At 38.0% G+C, this 22,922-nt stretch overlaps 1 protein-coding gene and 1 pseudogene across 1 annotated transcript; both read left to right on the top strand.

Moving 5' to 3' along the window:
• The first annotated feature begins 7,272 nt into the window (after positions 1-7,272).
• Positions 7,273-15,205, top strand: LOC143539288 (uncharacterized). Its single transcript, XM_077032635.1, has 5 exons — positions 7,273-7,475; positions 9,204-9,632; positions 9,819-9,911; positions 13,731-13,870; positions 14,704-15,205. The coding sequence occupies exons 1-5, from the start codon at positions 7,440-7,442 to the stop codon at positions 15,143-15,145; spliced, it is 1,140 nt and encodes a 379-aa protein (XP_076888750.1). The 5' UTR covers positions 7,273-7,439; the 3' UTR covers positions 15,146-15,205.
• A 4,019-nt stretch (positions 15,206-19,224) lies between these two features.
• On the top strand, positions 19,225-19,806 carry LOC143539304 (putative mitochondrial protein AtMg00860 pseudogene; annotated as a pseudogene).
• The last annotated feature ends 3,116 nt before the right edge of the window (positions 19,807-22,922 follow it).

Raw genomic sequence — 22,922 nt, 5'->3', positions numbered from 1 at the left:
ATTTGTTTTATAGTTGTTGGATAAAAAAAACACCCTTTTCGGTTCTTAAAATTCTCTGAAAACGCTCAAAACGAACTCCATGGACTAAAACTACCAAAATGGAGACTTGAAGGACCCATTTGTAGTTTGTGCTTCTTGGGTCTATAACCAATCCATTTTCATGAAACACCCATTCAACTTACTCTATATATACACACCCATCTTCTTCATTTGTGCTTGCTCATTTTTTCATTTCTCTCTCAAATTCTTGAATTCTAAGGTTGTTCTTCATAAGCTAATCTTTCATTTTAACTAAATTCTCAACACTTAAAACTTGATGTTACAACATATATATAATATACACTCCTTGTTTACCTTCGGTCTTTCATTTCTCCGGTCTCGGCTGGTTGAAATGTCGGGCTAGTAAGACAAGGTTACATGGAGGACTTTGTAGTCCTTGTTTATATATTTAACAAATCTAACCATATAACTTGTTATACTTGCTTAACTTCTACATATTTTAGTTTATTGTTCATATTTGTCAAGTTCCATGGTATTGGGTATGTGGTGACTAGCCTCGGTTTCATCCCGAGTTGAGAACCGAACCAAAAACCGAACTTTTGTTTAAAAGCATTATTGTTAACTTTTTGAATGTAAAACTTGAGTATTATTACTTATAAGTTATTTTACAAGTTCCATGGTAATTGGGTATGTGGTAACCATCCTCGGTCTTATTCCGAGTCAAGGACCGAACCAAAAACCGAACTTTTGTTTAAAAGCTTTATTGTTAACTTTTTGAATGTAAAACTTGAGTATTATTATTTATAAGTGTAACATCCCGAAATTTCCAAAATGATATTAATTATATTACTTAATAATAGAGGGAAAGTTGACTCGGGTTCGGGAAATAAATAATAGAGTAGGAGTTGGTATGAGTCGGGCTAGTGTTAGATTAATTGAGATGGGTTAAATGAGAATGGGCCTTAGGTCCATGGGCTTTAAGGGATATAAATATCCCCTAAACCACCATAAAACCCTAAACCTCATCTCTTTCCATTCTAATCTCTACACATTCAAAAACACACACACCATAAACGAGCAGGATCCGAGAGAGAGTAAACGTTAGTTGGTGCTAGATCGTCGTGACGAACCAAAGCAACAAGACCAGCTCGTGTTCGTAAGTTCGACTCGTTCAAGGTACGTTTATGGTTAGAAATCGTTCGTATAGGTTCGGTTTGATTTGAGAAATGGTAGATCTGAGTTTGTATGGTATAAACGAATCCAACAAAGCTAAACTTACTGAAAATGGTTATGATTTGATGGGTTAATCGATTGATAAAAAGGACCCGTAACCTATATGCCTAAATCGCACCCTCTAAACATCGATGTTAGGTCGATTTGATAGTTGGGTTTGTAGGCGCTGGTCAGACGATTCCATGGGTACCTAAATCGAGTTATTTGGTTAAGGAACGAATGATTTAAGAGCGAACAGAACCTGCAGACGACAACTTCGCCTGCAAGCTAAGTTCTCCTGATGAACTTCGCCTGCAAGCTAAGTTCGCCTGATGAACTTCGCCTGAAGCTAAGTTCGCCTAAGGTTTAACTTCGCCTAAAGCTAAGTTCGCCTAAGGTTTAACTTCGCCTAAAGCTAAGTTCGCCTATGGTTTAACTTCGCCTAAAGCTAAGTTCGCCTAAGGTTTAACTTCGCCTAAAGCTAAGTTCGCCTAAGGTTTAACTTCGCCTAAAGTTAAGTTCGCTTAAGGTTTAACTTCGCCTAAAGTTAAGTTCGCTTAGAAAATAAATTAAAAACCTAATGGAAAATGTGTTAAGACAGTTAATGTAAATAAAATTTTTCCAAGCTGACCTGGCAGCTCGACCCCAGCCAGGGGCTCTGCCCCTTGGACCCTGCTAGGGGCTGCCGCCCCTAGACCCCGCTGCCAGGGGCGCTGCCCCCGGACCCCCGTTCGTTGTGGGTAGTAGTTAAGACTGGAAAGATGATATGAGTAGTGATAGTTGTTTGATACGTGTACTTGTTATACAGTCAGCCGTGCACAGCTGAAGAAAGGGATTACGATTAACGGTGAACGTAACCGTGTTCAGGTGAGTTTCTAGCCCCATTCCTTGTTATGTTTTTCGGGGCTGTGTGCATACTCGATGTGTTGTTAATACATTTATCCTAAGTGATAAGTGTATGCCATATGTGATATATGTGATGGATATGAATGATTGTTTGTCGGTACGCGAACGATCTTCGGATATTGCGCGTACTGTCAGGTTAAACATAAAGGTACGAATATTATATATCGAAGATGTATGAATATTTCAAATGAATACTTGTCGGGGCGTGAACGATCTTCGGATATTGCACGTAACGTCAAGGGGTTTGGTTGTTAAATGAATGATGTAAAGAACGCCTAGTGTGTTCTTATGCTATAATATAATTATTGTATATGTGACGTATGTGTATACAGGTACATGAATGGTATGTGAGTTCTACGTTCGACATAGTAAGTTAGGATGGAAAATCCCTCTAGCTTCTGTCGGACATAGACTCGGCTGGTAATGGCGTAGTTAAGGACTGCGAGCCTTATACGTGAAGTAGATGATATATGTAAACGTAGATAAGGACTGCGAACCTTATACGTAATGTAGATAGGCGTCAGCATAGGAAAGGACTGTGAACCTTGTACGTGCTGTATTTGTAGCATAGGGGAGGACTGCGAACCTCGTACGTGCTATGAATTAGGTTGCAACATCGGGAATGACTGCGAACCTTGTACGTGTTGTGGATGTATTTCAGCATAGGAAAGGACTGTGAACCTTATACGTGCTGATTTTGTAGCATAGGGGAGGACTGCGAACCTCGTACGTGCTATGAATTAGGTTGCAACATAGGGAAGGACTGTGAACCTTGTACGTGTTGTGGATGTACTATGGTATAGGGAAGGACCGCGATCCTTGTACGTACCATAAATGGTGAACATAGGTAAGGACTGCGAACCTTGTACGTGTTCACGACCTTGAGTACAGGAATAGACGGTGAACTATGAACGTACTCTCGGTAGACTGAGGTTAGTGATTGTAGATATGTATGTATGTATGGTAGCAAGTATGTATGTAGAACAGAAGGGTAACTAGTGAAGTATGGATATGTATCTATAGATATGTATGTATGTGTATGTAATGTATGGCGTTCGATTAACTAGAACTCACTCAGCGTAGCTGACTTTTAGTATGCACGCAGGTGAGCTGATTATAGAGTTAGCATGAGGATGACACACGGCATGGATTGAACGGCTGGCATCTGAAGAAAGAAGTAAAGATGTTTTAAATATAAAGTTTTGTGTTATGGTATCAAAGAAAAGATTTAATGTTTTGTAACAAATGATTGATGTTTTATATTCCGCGAAAAGTTTTAATAAACTCTGATTTGAAGAACTGTGTTTATGAGTAAATCCGACGCTAAAGTAGGGTCACCGGGTTCGGGGCCTTACAATAAGTTATTTTACATCTTTCATTTTGGGGGTGGCATTGCATACTTATTCAAATTCAAATGATTTATACTTGAGTCTTAAACCACAACACGTATTGTATATGTTTACTTAAATAAATGCTTGTTTTCCACCACCACCGCCGCCGCCGCCGCCGCCACCGACACCGCCACCACCACCACCACCACCACAAATAATATAGATGATGAGTGAGAACTTTATTAAATTTGATCATGCGATTACGCAAAGAACAAGTTTTCATAGAAAGTTTAGAAATTGATAGTTTTAATCCCTAGACTTTGATTAAAGCATAAAATACGTAAAATAAGGTTAACGATCAAGTTAAGAAATTAAAAGAATATCCAAAAATTTAAACGGGTCAAGTTTTCGGGTTTGAAAAATTAATGGATGTTACACTAACTAAGAAGCATGGCCTTGTCAAATTAGTAGTGTGGCCACGCTTGAGCTTTTCTATAAAATCCAAAGACCATTCTTCAGAAATGGGATGCCAAATTTTTAGAGGAGCTCCAGGGGAGCTTGAACCCACTGTTCTAGCTCCAATATTTGGTGATTTCCATCCGTCTTCAAGCGTCCAACAAGGGTTTCAACTAAGAAGATCATCATTCATCAAACACATAATCTAGTTTAGACTTTTGGTTTGATTTCTTGTTAAATTAACCATGAATCTTGTTATAGTTTCGAGCTTGTATGTTGTTCTTGAGCTCATGATGAGCTAACTCTTTGTTTCACTTTAAGTAAAATGAATTTTAGTAACATTTGATGGCATTTATGGATTATTGGCAAGGATTGTGTTAGTGTTATAGCAATTTTATAATTATTCTTCAATGATATTGCGCGTGCAAAAGTTTGATTGTTGTTCAAGACTTGTAGATGTATGATTGTGCTATGTTGGAAAACTCATGATTTATGCATCTATCCATGGATTTGTATGTCTTTGTGCTAATCTATGGTATTTAACTAGGAATGATGAATAAAGTCTTGTCTAACTATGAAAACTCTTGTATGTGCATCCTTATTATGTTTGGAAAGACAAAGTATTTGTTATGTTTTTGTCATATTTAGTATTATGCTTGTCTAGATTTGTGGACACGAATTGTTAGCTTGTATAATCTTAATATGAAAGATATAAGTTGAAGAAATGTATGATTTTTCTTACTTTAAATAACTTTAGGTGGATTATATGTTTTTCATGTTATCTTTCCAAACAGTGGCGAATCCAAGATTTTTTTTCATATGGGTTCACCTTTTTTTTGATGTTCAAATTTCACACCAACAAACTTTAAATTTTTTGGGCCGGTTGGATCTTGTCGGAGAATATTATATAATACGATATAATAATAAAATAATATGTTAATTTAAAAAACATGTAAGGTCATTAAAAATAAAAAAAAATACAATAAATGGGTTGTGGATGCGTGATGCATGAATAGGTATGGAAATAATCAGAAGTGAAAATGTTCTATTTTTAGCTATTAAAAACCCCAATTAATTAAATACACAATAATGGTTTACCAAAAAGAAATTTTTTTTACCAAAATAGGATTTATAAAGATTTGAACTTGAGACATTTTAAATAAAACCCAAACTAATAGCATAGTGATTGTTTACCAAAAAGAAAAAAAAATGTAATTAAAGTGGGGTTTTGAAAGACTTGAACTTGAGACCTTTCAAAATTCAATAGATTGGGAAGGTTTTAAAGGAATTTACCACTACACCATCTTAAACTTTTTGATATGGGTTCACTTCTAAAATTCTTATGGGTTCATTGATACTTTTTATATATCCTTTTAACGTAAAATTTGAAAATCAATGGCTTCCCGTGAACCCGGGGAACCCACAATAAATCCGCCCTTGTTTCCAAAGAGTTGTTGGATTAGTCAACCGTGACAGGAAACTGATCCATATCTTTATAAACACTGGCATAATCATATCACTCATTTTACTTGACTGGCTTTGGGTAGTTAGCTTGCAATCTTCCATTCTAACTTTCCGACGGGTCAGATGATTAGATATCTTTAGCGAGATTTTAGTTACTTATGCGTTTTGTGATCTTGCCATGCATTCATGCTTATCATCATTTGTAGCTACATGAATTCAAGATTAAAGTGATATTTCTCTTTGATTGTTTCTCTTGTGTTAGTTAGCTTAGTTGTAATATTTTGCATGTTATTTTAGTTAAAACCAACTAGCTTGTGATTTTTAACAGGTTAAACGTTAACAAAGATTTAGTATAAAAAAATCCATCGTATCCACGGATTGATATCCCGTTCTTACTATCACTATATTATACCTGATAGGTGTACTTGCCTTTCATGTGTGGTTTAGTTGTAGGTGAAAACCTTTTTTGAAACCCAATTTATGTAGAACTTTTAATGAATAATATATATATATATTTACACACGTCACATAATAAAGCAGATGCACCCACTCCTTTATCAAAATAAAAGAACTACTTTAACAAAATGAAAAAGTATTTCATAACAATAGCTATCCCTCAAAAGATTTAAAATTAAAAAAAAAAGTTAGTTTAAAAATATAATGAAACAAGCTTGGAGAATACCCAAGCTTGATAAACTTCAAATAAAAATCCAAACTAATCCTCCTTCACCCAATTACAATCGTTATTAAATAAAGCAAAACAACCAAAAGAAAATAAAACATACCAAGCCAAAAGTCCACAAACTAAGGAATTCAAAATTCAAATAAAGAACTTGATAACGTCAATCGGGTGGGTCGAGCTGGCCTCATGGGTCTTCCTTCGGATCATAAGACGGATTCGGGTCAGGCTCGAGGTAGGCATCATATAAAATATATTTGAGGCTGTATGGTTCATACAATATTTTTTGTATGATCCCACCAAGGGACATGAATTTGAAATTCACCAAGGAAGATTATTTAAAAATGGTTTTAAGTGAATTAGAGAGAAAATGTAATAATAAAAGTGTAAAACAATATTATTTAATAAAAATGTAAGTGACATGGGATAACAACTTAATTTTTCTTATATGGAAAATTAGATTTTAATAATCTCAACTTTCAGTTATTGGCCGATAATAACCTCCCTTTAGTTTATTCCCACTAGTGGTTTCAAATTTAAAAAAAGTTGGCTCTCAATGGTCCATTGTTAAAAAAACCTAAAGGCGTTAAGTTTTTTTTTTTCCAAATTTCAAACTGTTTTTTAGGGCTTTTGATCGGAAGGAGGATATGAGTCAATTAACGTAAAACTTAGCTCGGAATGAAGCTTCAAATGGCTTGATTAGTGTTTCAAATCGGGTGTTTTAATTTAAAATTAACAAAAATTAAGTTGTTTAGAGTATCGTTTCGAGCTAAGTTTTACATCCATCGACTCGTATCCTTCTTCCGATCAAACGCCCTAAAAAATTAGTTTGAAATTCGGAGAAAATTTAACGACGTTAGGTTTTTTTAACAGGGAACCATTGAGAGCCAATTTTTTTAAATTTAGAACCACTTGTGAGAATAAATTAAGTTGGAATTATTATCGACCAATAAAGTTTTTATTTTTACTTTAGAAAGAAAAGAAGTAAATCAATTTTAGTTTCGTTTATATTTCCCCTAAATAAATTACAAATATCAAACAATATCCTGGCTTACCGTTACAGCAAAACTTCCAGTAGCAACACAACAAGAATGCAGTGGTCATTAACACACTGGACGGATTCCGGCACACAGTCGCTAGGGCTTCTTCCATCATACCTTTCCTTAACCTCCCTCCGGCAGCCGTTCTCTGTCCGGCACACAAACCTCCGTAGACCGGTAGTGACGTCAGCGAAGGGGAAGGATAACGTTTGGAGCATCGATAACGATAACGCTAACGGAAGCCGCGGTAAAAACCGAGATAGACGGAGGACGAAAGCACGGAATTCGACGACGGTGAAGAGACGGAGAAATAGAGCGAGTGATGACGGACGAGTGTTGGATTCTGGACCGATGTTAATTGAAACAGAGAAGGTTTTGCAGACTCAGGTATTGCGAATTCGATATTAGGTTTCGGTTTATGCTGATGATTTTGGTTTGAATTTGAGGAGCTAGTTAGGTGATTTTAAGTTAATTGTTACAGAGTAATGAACATTTATGGTGTTGTTTATTAATGACGGAGCTAGGGATGTAAGCAGACCGGACAAACGAACACGAACACCTAACCCGATGGAATTTCTTGTTCGTATCGGTTCATTAAGGAAATGAACTTGTTCGTAAACGGTCGGTTCACGAACACAAGTGAATGAATATAAACAATGTTTTATTTGATTTGGCTAACAAAAATGGCTAGTGTCAAGTGTCATTCCGGTTACCAAGTTGTGTTGATGTTTTTTTCTTAGGAAAATTGGTTTTAAATAATCCCAACTATGCCCTATTGGCAAATAACAGTCCCAACTTCACTCTTGGTTGGTGGCAGTCTCAACTAAAGGTGTATTTTTTACCAACGGTCCGCGACTAACGGAGTTAACCATCCGTTAGTCTAATGCTTACGTGGCAAGCCTAGTTGTCAATAAACATCTATGTGGCCGCATTACGTGGCAATAATCATATGTTTCCTTTAAGAAAATTTGGTTTTAAATAATCCTAACTATGCCATATTGACAAATAACAGTCCCAACTAAAGGCGTATTTTTTTTCCAATGGTCCGCTAGACGTGCCCCGTAAGCAATAGATTAACGAAGTTAACCATCCGTTAGTTGCGGATTGTTGGAAAAAAATACGCCTTTAGTTGGGACTACTAGCAGAAAAGTGTGAAGTTGGGACTGTTATTTGCCAATAGGGCATAATGAAGATTACTTATAAGTTAAAACCATTTTTTTTAACATTCATATTCATATGTTACTTTTACTTATAAACTGGTCACATAATACTCTTTGTTTTATAGTTAATAGTTTTGCTTAAATTTGTATTATAAGATTAGCAAAGTCATTAAAAAATATTAAAAATCTTTAATGAGTAAACATAAGCAAACAAACATTAATGAACATAAGCGGGTGTAAACGGACACATTATCGAAGTTAGCGAACACAATTGAATGAACGTAGCCTCTGTGCTAGTGTTCATTCATTTAGTTAATTGAACAAAATTCCTTGTTCATGTTCATTCCTTAGTTAACAAACGAAAACGAACTTCCCACCGAACGTTTGGTTCGTTTGCAACTCGAGATTTACAGTATTCCTAATGACAAAGGAAAACTAAATACTAATCAAATCGTATCTCCTAACCATAGTAAAGATATCACAATAAAACCAAACTAATAATATATTCTATCTCGTATTATGGATTACTAATAACTTGTTTTGACTTTTGAGTACTAGGGGAAGCAGAATGGAAGTTAGTTTTGGTTTAGTAGCACATGTTAGCCCTCTTCATAAAGGGGAAGTAATTGATGCAGTTTGATGTGTGATAATTGTACATAATCATATGATCATATGAAGGTTGTTTGGTGTCAAGTTGCTTCTTATATTTGAAAATATACTGTTCCTCTTGATAAAAAGTGGAAGTAATATATGTAGTTTGATGTGTTTTTGCCTTCAATGGTGAATGATAATTGTACATGAGCATATGATCATATGAAGGTTGTTTGGGGTCACGTTGCTTCTTAGTATGAAGATATGATAACCTGGCCCTCTTTTTTAGGATAAGTTTTGTGGCTAGTTTCATCTTATGCTTCAATCTTGACTTGTTTGAATGATATTGGTTTTTATCTATCAGGAACCTGTAATCATGCCACTATGGAACACATTTGCAAGTAGTGTTAGTGGCATATGGAAAGGAGTGGGAGCAGTATTCTCTCCTATAACTGCTCAGATGGAACCTATTGAGGTTGGAAAAAACAATGAGCATCAATTTGACTGCTACACACTTTCTCGTGTTGAGGCAGTACCATCAACAAATGGAGGGCATAGCTCTCATATTCAAAGAACAGTGAACTGGGTTACCTTGAATCCTTATGGTGAGAATAAACAGTTGCACAATCGTGGAAACAAAAGTAAAGGTGATACGTCTTTATCCACCATAGAAGCACTTGATGGAAGTAAGATGAACCATGTACTGCCAAAGTTCGAGTCTTTTGACTTTGAAACAAGTGACGTGATGGAAGAAGATGTTATGGGCATGGAGCCCGGTCTTGTGTTTTTTGAGGTAAAATTAGTTGTATTTATGTTACCTGTTTTACACTTGTCAATCTATTAGTAAAGGGCTGATGGTGTGGCTAGATTTGTATTGTCACAAGTTTTGGAGTAAATGAGTACCAATTACAGTTCAAAAGACCGATCACTATCTTTTTCCTTATGTTCACTATCATTAACCACATGTTTTGTTATGTAGGATGGCTCTTATTCAAGGGGTCCAGTTGACATACCTGTTGGTGAAGTTAATGATTCCAACTACTTTTTATCCCCGACGTTCAAGTTTGAGCAAGTAAGTTCTTTTTAATGGTTTTCTTTTGTGGAAATGTTAGGAATCTTATGATTTGTTTTTAATTCTGCATAATACACTATATACATATGTAGGGGTGCTCAAGTTCCGGTTTGAACCGAAAAGGAACATCAAACCAAATCTTATACGGAGTCAAATTGTATTGGGATCCAAAACTGAACTTCAATACTGATTTTTGATTTGATTTTCGAAGTATAGGTTTTTAAATTGAACCAAGCTGAAAACTGATTTGTATATTATAATTTATATATATGTGTATATATTATGAAAACAGTAATAGAATCTCTTAAAACTCAACTCTACCCGAAAATCAACCAGATTGAAAATCCGGTCTCATTTGTACAAAAGTGATTTTACACAGCATAAATATTAATTTGGTTTGGTATATTTTACAATGCAAAATTGGTTTGGTTTTCGTTTTGGGTTAAATAAAAGCTCAAACTGAATAGATTGAATTAAGGAATCTTAAAACCGATGAGCATCCAGTGCACATTCATAAAATTTTTTCAGTTCTCTCTGGAAGATCTACCAACTGAAAGGAGATCCACTTTTTACAATTGTTTGCCTATCTAATTTTGGCAAAACGAAAACAATTAATTTCAGCGTTAATATAGTTGATAAAAGTATACATAACGATTTTGGTTAAATCCTTGCATCAGCAAACCTATTATCACTTAATTATATCTTTTCAACTAACCATTAAAACAAATCTATTATTCTGTTTTGCACATATCTTGTATTTCCTCCTCAGCACATAACAAGGGCTACAAAAGTCCAAGTGTCCTCCCAGATTGATATTCATTTGCATTGTAAGATACAGATGTAGGGATACGAGAGCTTCAATATCGGAGCATGTACTTCATGATTGCTAAGGGGTTTCATATCGCGACCTACCAGCCAATCTCTTCAAGTGAGGGCCCCAAACAATCGTACTTCCCCGCATTGAAAGGAAGACACACATCATACAACCAACGGCAAATTTTTGCACAACATCAAGTCTAGCTTCTTTTGGGCTTTGTTTTGTTCTATACTTTGAACTAAGTTTCTCCCTTTCTTTCCCTATATGCCCGCCTGATGGCTTGAATACTGGATATAACGGGCTTTTTCTTTTTTATTAATAGCATTAGCCGTTAAACCAGCTGATGAAACGAGCCTCTTTCCCTTTGATTAACCTTCTCTACGATTACTAGAGATTTCATATTCTCTTAAATCAACCACATCGTCAAAATGCGGTATGCTATTAATCACTTATTTTGCACATTTATTCTTCTCAAGTTGTTCTTTGAATACAATTTTCACTTAAGTGGGAACTCACATCTAGGGAATATCAAGCAAGGTGATGCTTGTGCCTTGTAATCCCGCCTGCTGAAACAAAAATTGCATCTCACTAAGTTCTTGGATCGTTCTACCAAAATCCCGTAAGTGCACCCAGGCTCAACTCCCTCTCTAGTTCTATCGCCCATTGTTTATTAATCATAAAAGACAAAAAAACATATGGAAGTGGTGTTCAAGATGAAAAATAGAGAGTTCGTGACTTATAATCAAGTTCATACTTCACTAAAGAAACGCCAAACCTTGAACCGAGGTGCTAATTGGTGGAGACTGAAAAAAATGGACTAGAGGAAGACGCCAGACTCCAGAGGAAATGTGAAACGCCGCGGTGTGTTGTATGCGAAATAAAAAAACCTAAAAGTTCTATTTATATTAAAAAAGGTTTAACAGTTGCTAAATATGCGCTGTTAGGTCGCTAAGCATCATATAGTGGTACAACGGCACTTTGCTACGTAGCGCGCTATAGTGGTTGCTACAGTTGCTGTTAAGTGTTAACAATATGAACTATCCTGACGCAGCAGACGGCAAAACCTTCACCTATTACTAAGCCCCTCTCCGGGATCTCTAAACTTAGACAACCTTATCAATCTACACACTTCCACCGTTTCTCATCTACCTTGTAGATAAACCAATGCCCTAGCTAACCTGGATTGGAGAAGTGCCATGCTCGATGAGTTTCGTGCTCTTAACGATAAATAGATGTGATTTGGTACCAAGACATCCTATTTCATCTATCAGCAACCTATCTTGCTAAAATTTAGATACGTGAGCCCAAAACATCCAAACATGAATGTTGGGAGAAGTATGTGGATATTTCGCCACAAGACACGTCCGGATGGATCGTTGGAAAGATATAAAGGCCGGTGGTATGTGATGAGCGATCTCAACAAGTCGGTGTGGATTGTGGTGAAACGTTTAGTCCCATGGTCAAGTCGGCCACCACTAGAAACGTTCTTAGTATTGCGGTTTCTACTTATGGCCTGTTCTCCAATTAGATGCGAAGAATGCTTTTCTTCATGGGAAATTGGATGAGACGGTCTGCATGCATCAACCCATGCGCTTTCGCCATTTCGGGATTCATGGTTTCTTGATTATGTATGGTTTATTAAAGAATTTTTTATACAACCTCAAGCAAGCGCCACAGGCGTGGTATGATTATGCATGCCATATGGGATTTTAGCAAAGCCGACTTGACAACTCTTTTTGTTTTTCTGATATTCTTGGTCACGTCTTTGGATTTGCTTCATAAACGTTTTTTTTGTCTTTTGGCCCACAAATTTGCCATGATTGATCTTGGCCCAATCAGCTTCTGTTTTTTTTTTTTTTTTTTTTTTTTTTTGCGATCACAGTTCCTAGGCATCCCGTATATTTACTTTTGAGCCAACAAGAATACGCTAGTGAGATATACTCCAACGTGCAGGTATGACTACTTGCTAACTGGCGGTCACCCCGGTGGACACGAATCAGAAAATGAGCTCCACCAATGGCATTCCTTTCGAATCCACAACTGAATACCACCAACTGCGTTGAGCTTTGCAATACCTCACTTTCATGAAGTTATGTGGTTCAGCACGTTTGCATGCACGCTCCCCGTTTAACTCATATGAATGCCCTTAGACACATATTGTGCTATATTCTAGGGACTTTAGCTTAGGGGCTAACCTTATTTTCGGATACTTGGTCTCTCGTCTCGTACACCGATGCTAATTAGCCAGATGCCTGGATACTACCCGTTGCTCAACCTCAGGATACCGTGTTTATATGAGGGACAATCTTTTATACAGGTCTTTCAAAAGACAACTCATCTTGTCACGTTCTAGTGCTGAGGCGGAATATAAAGGGGTTGCTAGTGCTGTCCCCGGAATCTACTCGGTGAACTTCATCATCCTCCATCCAAAGCCACCTTTGTTTGTTGTGACAACGTGAGTGCGGTATATCTATCTACCAATCTGGTCCAACACCAACGAACGAAACACATCGAGATTGGCATTCACTTCATTCGTGAAAAAGTTAGCTTATGGCCAAGTCCGAGTCCTCCACATTCCATCTCAGTTCCAGATCGCTGATCTATTCCACGAAGGGTTTTTCACGAGTTTTGTTTGAAGATTTCAGAATCAGTTTCAACATACGGTCTCCTCCTGTTTTGACTGGGGGGGTGTATTCGTAATATATTGTATTATTATTATTATTATTATTATTATTATCATCATCATCATCATCATCGTCATCGTCATCGTCATCGCCATCGTCATCGTCAATGTGTTGTATTTGCCAAATATAGATTAGGTCAACTTGTATTTATATATATGGATCATATTGTGAGTGAGAAGGTTCGATCAATTAAACCATACGATTAGTTTAACATAGATTGGTTGGTGTTTGGCTGATTTTCGATTTGGCATAAAAGAAATTTATTTTCTTAAATTGATTGTCTAAGGTAGCTCTTTGTCTCACTGTTTCATGGTTTAGTGTTTGGTTAAAGGTTGCCACAAGAGACTGCGCATTGTTCATACCATAGAGTTCAGTGGTGGAGGTTCAGATATCCAGATCTTAAGGGTTGCTGTTTATGAAGAGCAATGGGTCAGTACTGCTCCTCTTTCTGACAAGAGGTATTTCTTCACCTTTTACAATTACTGTTTAAATACATCTGATCCTTTGGAAGAATTAGTGGTTCAGTTCCCATGAAATATGCACTAGGATATGAGAGTTTGGAGTTTAACGAGAAACAGGCGTCTAATTGTCACTATAAATTGTACCTAACGAAATGGATGTATTTGATATTAATTTTTTTGGTTGGGTAAATATATGCAAGTTTTCAAGGATATATATAAAATTTCTTAAGCTAAAAGGGGAACGAGTTGAGACTCAAAAGCCCCCCAAATTGTGATGTTTTGCTCACGACCTCCTAAATTGTTTTATTTATGATGTTTGATTACATTTTTAACAATATAGTTTTCATCATCTTATTTAACATATTATATATATATTAATGTTTTAGAATGTACAATAGAGTGTTTATACGTCAACCTGGTGTATTTAAAGCATAAAAGAACTTGTAAAATCTAGCAAGTGTATGATGCATATTTCCACTATACTATAGAACCTTACATGAATTGGGTTATATTGTATCTCAAACATTTAGCTAAAATGGGAACATGCATATCGGGTTGAAAGCTACGCAAAGTCTAATTGTAACGTTTACAGCATTCTAAATTGTTATTAAAAAAATGATTATTACTGGATATTGTTTTCTAATCATAATTAACACATTAATTATATCTAAACCTTGTTCTAATCATATAACCTGACCTGGCCTGTTTTGACCCGCACAGAAAAATATTCTTTTCGACCCCAACCCGTTTTGATATGCCCAGCCTGTTTATCTTGACATCTCTATTGTAAATGTCAATATTATTCTTATTATTTTTTGCTATGCAAACAGTGATGTGGACTTTACTGTGAAGCCGTTTTCTCAACGGAAACGAGTCCAACCCTCGGAGTTGAGCGGAACCTGGAAGGTATTCGAAACAAGCGCCACACCAGTTTATGGCGAAGAAACAGCTACAGAAGAAAACGACGACCCACCATACGTTTATCTTTGTACAGAAACATTAAAGAAAAGAAACTTGCCTGAGAGTATGGTCTACTTTGGTGAGGAAGAGATGTCAGACCTGGTGGATGTGACAATGCTTTGGTTGCCGGGAGGTGTCACAGGTTATGTTGATGTTAATAAAGACGGGATCTTGTGTATTGGTGTCGGGTGGTATTCTGATGAAGGGATTAATCTTGTCATGGAACGGGATTATGGAACCGATGGAAAGCTTAAAGAGGTTCGGTCAAAAACTGAAGTCAAGAGAAGGTGGTCCGAACTACCTTCGCTCTAAGGTCTATTAGGTGTACATGAAAATAAGTTGTGAACACGTGTTTGGGTTTACAATGAATGTCATGTTTAGTTGGTTCATAAATCACCTCCAAGGGATGGGATGTGATTACCATACATTCAAGTCGTTGGGTCGGGTCTGACCGTTATGCTAAAAAAGACCGCACACATATCCAAGTGACGCGATGATGAGACTATTGGATCTTGTCTTTGCAGAGCAAAGAGCATTTTGAACCATGTAACACCTCATGTTGGAATAGGATGACGTGATTGCTGTTATATAATCTGTTTGGCATATAATATATCCAAGTTGTTACAAAAAGGTAGGCCTGTAAATGAACCGAACGCTCGGTGAACTTTTGTGAACTGTTCGGCGGGAAGTTCGCTTATGTTTGTTTATTTAATAAACGAACGAACATGAACAAAAATTTTGTGTTCGTTTAATTAAACGAACGAACATGAACACATGTTTTGTTCGTTCATTTATGTTCATGAACGTTCGTTTATGTCTGTTTATTTATGTTTGTTTATAATTAATAGAAAATAATTGAATATTATATGGATAGGTCATCGGCTTAAAGGTTTTATATTCGTTAATTTGTGTTTATTTAAGTATTTTAATTTAAGTTTGTTTATATTAATATTCATTTACATTTGTTCATACATGTTCGTTTATCTTTGTTTAGTTATGTTCGTTTAGATTTTAAACAAATGAGCTTAAGTGTCCCTCTTTAAATAAACGAACATGAACATAAATATTTGTTCGATTAAGTGTCCGTATTCTTTTAAAGTTAAATGAACAAACTTGTTCGTGTTCATTCGATTCGTTTATAGGCTTTCATTATTCACATTGATGAATACATCGGTCTCAATTTCTAGGCTCTGCCGATTTGATTTGCGTTCGTTTGTGTTCGTGAAAGCATTAATTTCCTTAATGAACGAACACGAACATAAAAGCTCGTTCCTTAAGTGTTCGTGAACATATTATTTTCTTAACGAACGAAAATGAACAAGGCCTTGTTCGTGTTTGTTCGGTTCGTTTACAGCCTTACAAAAAGGTTTTAACTTGGGTGATTAGAGTATTGATTAGAGTACATTACTAAATTTTAAAATTATAGGGTGTAAATCGTGTCTGGCGGGTTGAATCCTTCACCCATAACCTAGTCATGTACCTATTTGTGGTTAGTAGACATGCAAATTTCGGTTAACCATTAACCAGTCTACCCGGCTAGTAATTTGCGTAAAATTAACCGGTTACTAAATTAACCGATTAATGGTGATTAGAGTACATTACTAAATTTTAAAATTATAGGGTGTAAATCGTGTCTGGCGGGTTGAATCCTTCACCCATAAACCTTGCCATGTACCAATTTGTGGTTAGTAGACATGCAAATTTCGGTTAACCATTAATCGGTTAATTTAGTAACCGGTTAATTTTACTCAAATTACTAGCCGGGTAGACTGGTTAATCAGGTCGGATAGTACCTTGTTAATCACCAGAAAAACCCTAACATGATATGCTTAATGAGTCTCGTTTCCATTTTTAATGTTTTTCTTATTTACTATTTGGTTTGCATGTTCCAAGGATCATTAGGATCTTTCAATATTGTGTTGGGTTTCTTTTGTAAGTTTGAACATTATGATGCTTTGGTTAATTAACCTAGCGTCGATCATTCCTGGAGGCATCCAGAAATCGGTTTTTCCTTCTATCTCTTAGCTTCTTGTTCTAGACCTATCAAGGGTATCAGAGCCGTTCTGATCTCCTATCGGAATCTCTCGTTACCATGACGAATACTCGCAACCAAGATGTCGACAACACCCTCAAGAGTCACGATAAGGCGATTACGGAAATCCAAGCAACACTGTCGGCCCTAATGAAGCAACACGAACAATCCTCCAAGCAACAAGAAGAGATCTTAAAGGCTGTACGGGATAAGTCGGTTCAGTCCGGTGGAGGTCGGTTTAGTTCCGGTTCGTCGTTCTCTGCCAGCGACGCCGACTCGAAGGGTACCCGGCCCTTGCGAATCGGGAAGGTTGAATTTCCCAAGTTCTCGGGAGAAGATGTCGAGGGTTGGATCTACCGTTGCGAACACTTTTTCGCGATGGACGAGATCCCCGACGAGGTAAAGCTTGGTGTGCTGTCGTTCATTTGGAAGGAGATGCACTCAAATGGCATCGTGGTTTCATGAAAATACGTGGCGCTACCGTCTCTGAAGTTCTGTGGGAAGATTATGTGAGATCTATCTCGGCCCGTTTTTCTAATGCTATGTTTGAAGATCTCCTAGAAGAATTGGCTTCCCTCAACCAAACCGGTACCCTCCATGAGCTCAACACCACATTCGACTCTATGTTGAACACGATAACCCTCACTGAAACTCAAGCTATTAGTCTCTATCTCAAGGCTCTTCGACCGGATATCCGTGGACCACTTAAGATGTTTAAACTGCGCACCTTGCACGAGGCGTATGGGCTGGCTAAGACTCAAGCGCTAAACAATGGTCAAGCGCTAAACAATGGAGACTTTGGAAGAAAAATTTAACAGAGGGAAATGGGCGGTCGGAACCACAAAGAGCAGCCCTAGTTCAAAGATAACACCACCCACCAATGCTACCAAACTACCACTTTTACCAACACCAAACCGAACACCAGCTAACGGTACTAAACCAACGGGGGGTGCACGTCGCCTCTCGAGTAGAGAGTTGGAACAAAAGCGACCAAAAGGGGAGTGCTTTTGGTGCACAGAAAAATTTGTGCCCGGACATAAATTCGCTCGAAATAGGAATCAGGTGTACATTATTGAGATAGAGGATGAGGATGAACCGATTGTGGAAGAAACGGTTCCCGAAGACGAAGAGAAGGAGCACCAGATTTCGATTCATGCATTAACAGGTATTCCTTCCTATTCAACCATGCGGGTTCAAGGCACGAGGGGTACACGCCAACTTCACATCCTTATTGACTCAGGGTAAACCCATAACTTCCTTGACAGTAGATTGGCGAAACGATTGCAATGTGAAGTTAAGGGCATTACACCGATTAAGGTGGGCGTAGCGGACGGGGAGCAACTGATTTGCACCCAGTTGTGTACCGACTTCCAGTGGACTATGCAAGGCCAATGGTACACAACAGAGGTTCTACTTTTGGCATTGGAAAACTATGACATGATTTTAGGGATACAGTGGCTCCTTCCTTTACAAGATATTCTTTGGAATTTTCAAAAAATGACTATGAAGTTTGAGGTAGATGGGAAACAGTATGAGTTGAAGGGGTTGCAAAATAATAAGATGTCAGTATTTTCGGTAGAAAAGATGGGAGAGCTGTTGCAAAAACACACTAAAGGTGGGAGTTTACAACTATTTAGCCTACAATTGGCTAATGGTAAAGATGAGAAGACTTACCACTCTAAGGTTATATGTGACCTGAAACCAACACATGAAAATACTACATGGCAGGCATTAACCCGAGAATTTTCCGAGGTGTTTCAAACGCCAAAGGAGCTGCCTCCTACACGGCCGTTTGACCACCGTATCATTCTTAAGGAAAGAACGGGAGCCATTAGTCAGCGCCCTTACCGGTACCCGGCGGTTCAAAAAGATGTTATAGAAAAGACCACACGAGAACTGTTGGACGCGGGGGTCATTTGGAATAGTCAGAGTTCGTTTGCAGCTTCGGTGGTATTAGTAAAGAAAAAAGACGGCCAATGGCGGATGTGCATGGATTACCGCCGATTGAACGAAGCCACCATAAAAGATAAGTTTCCGATTCCCTTAATTGAAGAGTTGTTAGACGAGTTGGGTGGCGCCTCTTTCTTTTCAAAACTGGACTTATGCTCCGGTTATCACCAGGTTCGCATGACACTTGAAGACGTTCATAAAACCGCATTTCGGACCCACGAGGGTCATTACGAGTTCCTCGTCATGCCGTTCGGCCTTACGAATGCACCAGCTACGTTTCAAGCTCTTATGAACCATGTGTTTAGGCCTATGCTGCGAAAATGAGTGTTTGGTGTTTTTTGATGACATACTCGTATACAGCAGGAGTGAAGATGAGCACCTCCAACACTTAAGGAAAGTTTTGTCCATAATGAAAGAGAATAAGTTGTTTGCTAAGGGATCTAAATGTGTGTTCGGAGGTCGAGCGGTCGAATATCTGGGCCATATTATATCCGAGGAGGGGGTAAAAACGGACCCGAAAAAGATCGAAGCGGTGCAACAATGGCCAATTCCAAAGACCCTTAAACAGCTCCAGGGATTTCTGGGATTAGCCGGATATTATCGGCGATTTATTCACTCCTTTGGAATGATCGCTAAACCTCTCACAGATTTGCTAAAAAAAGACGCTTTTCGTTGGGGTGAGGAGGGTCGGGTCTCGTTTGAGCGGCTCAAAGGGGCCCTATCATCAGCACCGGTTTTATCATTACCTGATCCCACTAAACAGTTTGTAGTCGAGACAGATGCATCAGCGGGTGGGCTAGGAATGGTCTTGATGCAGGAGCGCCACTCGATCTCGTTCTTAAGCAGAGCCTTATCATCGAGACAGAACGCATTATCGGTATACGAAAAGGAGTTACTTGCGATCTTGATGGCGGTGAAACAGTGGCACTATTACCTTATCACCGGACCGTTTATTATTCGCACGGATCAGAGAAGCCTCAAACCCTTTTAACCCAAAATGTGACGACACCGTTGCAACACAAATGGCTCGCGAAACTTATGGGCTATGACTACTGTATCGAGTATAAAAAGGGTAGGGAAAATATGTTGGTGGATGCTCTATCTCGCGTTGAAGGTACCACGTTATTTACTACTGCTATTTCACAAGTAAAGCCTTTACTATTGCAAAGAATTATTGAAAGTCAAGGAAAAGATATTGAAGTCCAGAATGTGGTACAGAAGCTTAAAAATGGAGAAAACTTGCCAAGCTTCAAGTGGAATGGAAAGTGGTTAACCAAGGGAACTCGTATGGTGGTAGGTGGGGACGCAAATTTATGAGAAGAAATGTCAAAATCTGTCATGAATCTCCGATGGGGGGTCACTCGGGGGTGAAGGCAACGGTTCAACGCGTTAAGGGGTTGTTCTTCTGGAGGGGAATTTCGAAGGTGGTGTGTCAGGTGATTCGAGGTTGTGACGTGTGCATGCTGGCTAAACATGAAAATTTAGCATCCCAGGGTCTACTACAACCTTTGCCGATACCGACACTATTTTTACCGATATTTTGATGGACTTTATAGGGGGTCTATCGAAGGTGAAGGGCAAGGATACAATTTTCGTGGTTGTTGATCGTCTCACAAAGTATGGGCATTTCATGGTTTTGGGCCACCCATTTTCGGCTAAGGAAGTAGCTCAAGTGTTCCTTGATAATATCTATAAGCTTCATGGAAATCATATCAGACCGTGATCCCATATTCTTGAGCTCTTACTGGACCGAGTTTTTAAAGCTTCAGGGTGTGTCTTCTAAGTTGTCTACGGCTTACCACCCACAGACGGATGGTCAAACGGAGGTTGTTAACAGGTGTCTAGAAGGTTACTTGAGGTGTATGGTGATGGAGAGACCTCACACGTGGGTGAAATGGGTGTCTCTAGCGGAGTGGTGGTATAACACGACGTTCCACTCGTCCTTGGGAAAGACCCCGTTTGAAGCCCTTTACGGGTACCGCCCCCCGTTACACATTCCTTGCATTCCCAAGGACGCGATGGATAAAGAGGTGGATGAGATGATGCAAGACAGGGAAGAGGCTTTGAAGGTCATGAGATAATCACTTGTCAAGGCTCAGAATCGTATGAAACAACAGGCCGATAAACACAGAAGTGAAAGAGTTTTTGAAACGGGTACCTGGGTTTATCTCAAATTGCAACCGTATATGCATAAGTCGTTAAGGGTTCATAAGCATTCAAAGCTTACCCCTAAGTATTTCGGTCCCTTTTTGATTGTGGAGAAGGTGGGAAATGTCGCATATAGGTTGGACTTGCCGGGTAAGGCCTAGGTTCACCCAGTCTTCCATGTTTTGTTGCTTAAGGAGGTGGGTGGACCACCATCTAAAGTCATCCCTCTCCCAACAGAAGCACGGTTCACACTTCAGCCGCATACCGGCTTGGACCGTAAGCTTGTTAAACGGGGTAGCCGGGCAGCTATGAGGGTGTTGGTGCAATGGAAGTGGCAGTCGACTCAAGATGCTACGTGGGAATTTTTGGACGAGCTGAAGCTGCGTTTTCCGGACTTTTCGGAGCTCACTTCTTGAGGACAAAAAGTGGGTTAAGGAGGGAGTATTGATATGCACAATGGGTCTCGTTTCCATTTTTAATGTTTTTCTTATTTACTATTTGGTTTGCATGTTCCAAGGACCATTATGGCCTTTCAATATTGCGTTGGGTTTCTTTTGTAAGTTTGAACATTATGATGTTTTGGTTATTTAACCTAGCGCCGATCATTCCTGGAGGCATCCAGAAATCGGTTTTTCCTTTTATCTCTTAGCTTCTTGTTCTAGACCTATCATAACAGGTATAACTGGGTTAGGATAATACCCGAACCAGTTAACCGGTTTAAAAAACCGTTCTCTTTTTATAATCTGAAAAAATAAAAAATAAAGAAAAAAACCTTAAAAAAAAATTCTGGAAAAATCCAGAAAAAAATTAATAAAAATAACTAGAAACACTTGCTTTTGATTGATTGTTTTTTACATATTTTAAATTTTCATAATCATTGCTTTAAAACAATACATAAATAACTTGAAAATAAACGTTTATAATTGTTGTGACGTGAAATTTGTTCGTTTATTCTCTCCGTTTATTGTTTATTCTTCCTTTTGGGCTTCGGCTTCATCATTTAATGTTTTTATTCTTCGTTCTTCATGTCGTCTACATTACACGGGTCTTCGCGTTCCGGTTCGGGACTACTGCATCGAATCATCATACATTTGTTCTTTTTCGGTTAGTGGTTGTATGAAATCCATTGCCAGTTCTTCTTCATGTAGTTTTTCTTCAACATTGAGCTCTCTTTCAAGATTTGCTATATGTTGGATACGGTTTGTCGCATCCAAGTGGTCTTTAAGCATATGCACATTCCCAAGGATTTCAGTGTTAGCCTCGTCCTTTGTATCGATAAAATCCTACCACTCAAAGAAAAAGTACTTTTAGAAGTTACCGTAGAAGCTTGGATGGTTAGTAAATCGTAGGCCATGGTGGCAAGCACGGGGAGTTACTCCATTTGCTTCCACCAACCTGAAATATCGAAGTTTTCAAAATCATCGGTCGTGAACATAAAATCGGTTTCACCAAGCTCGTTAATTCGGGGCGCTACCATGGGCTTTTCAAATCATGTTAGATGGTTTGGACATGTAAAGAGATGACAAGCGACATATCCTGTTAGATCAGTATAAAACATTACTATAGAGGGGATGAGGAGTAGAGGTAGACCCAAATTGACTTGGGATGAGATTATAAGGCATGATTTGATAGACATGCATCTCTCAAAGGATATGGTTGATGATAAGATTTCTTGGAGGCGTAGGATTAAGGTTAAAGACTTTTAGGGGTAGAGTAAAGTCTCTTTTTTAGAAATATGCTATCTATTTTATTTAGTATGCATTATTTATTTATTTATTTGTTTTTATTTTTATTGTTATATATTCATATTTATTTACTTATTTGTTTGTTTTTGTTTTTATTTTTATTTTCACTTATTTATTATTGTTATTATTTTTTTATCCATAACTGCTAAAAATTTAAAAACTTCAATGCTAAAATTAAAATAACATATTCTTCTTTGCTCGTAACGCAAATAAT

This window comes from Bidens hawaiensis, unplaced genomic scaffold, assembly GCF_021521415.1.
Source record: "Bidens hawaiensis isolate Kalapana, Puna unplaced genomic scaffold, B.hawaiensis_p1.1 tig00011860_1, whole genome shotgun sequence".
NCBI classification, from domain to species: Eukaryota; Viridiplantae; Streptophyta; class Magnoliopsida; order Asterales; family Asteraceae; genus Bidens; species Bidens hawaiensis.
The sequence above is the reverse complement of the archived record's forward strand: the minus strand, read 5'-3'. Positions and strand labels throughout refer to the sequence as shown.

Excerpts from the sequence above, each read along its gene's own strand:
- LOC143539288 (XM_077032635.1), top strand. The coding sequence starts at position 7,440 with ATGTTAATTGAAACAGAGAAGGTTTTGCAGACTCAG. Across the intron at positions 7,476-9,203 it reads AGAAGGTTTTGCAGACTCAG|GAACCTGTAATCATGCCACT; the intron begins GTATTGCGAATT and ends TTTATCTATCAG. Across the intron at positions 13,871-14,703 it reads GCTCCTCTTTCTGACAAGAG|TGATGTGGACTTTACTGTGA; the intron begins GTATTTCTTCAC and ends CTATGCAAACAG.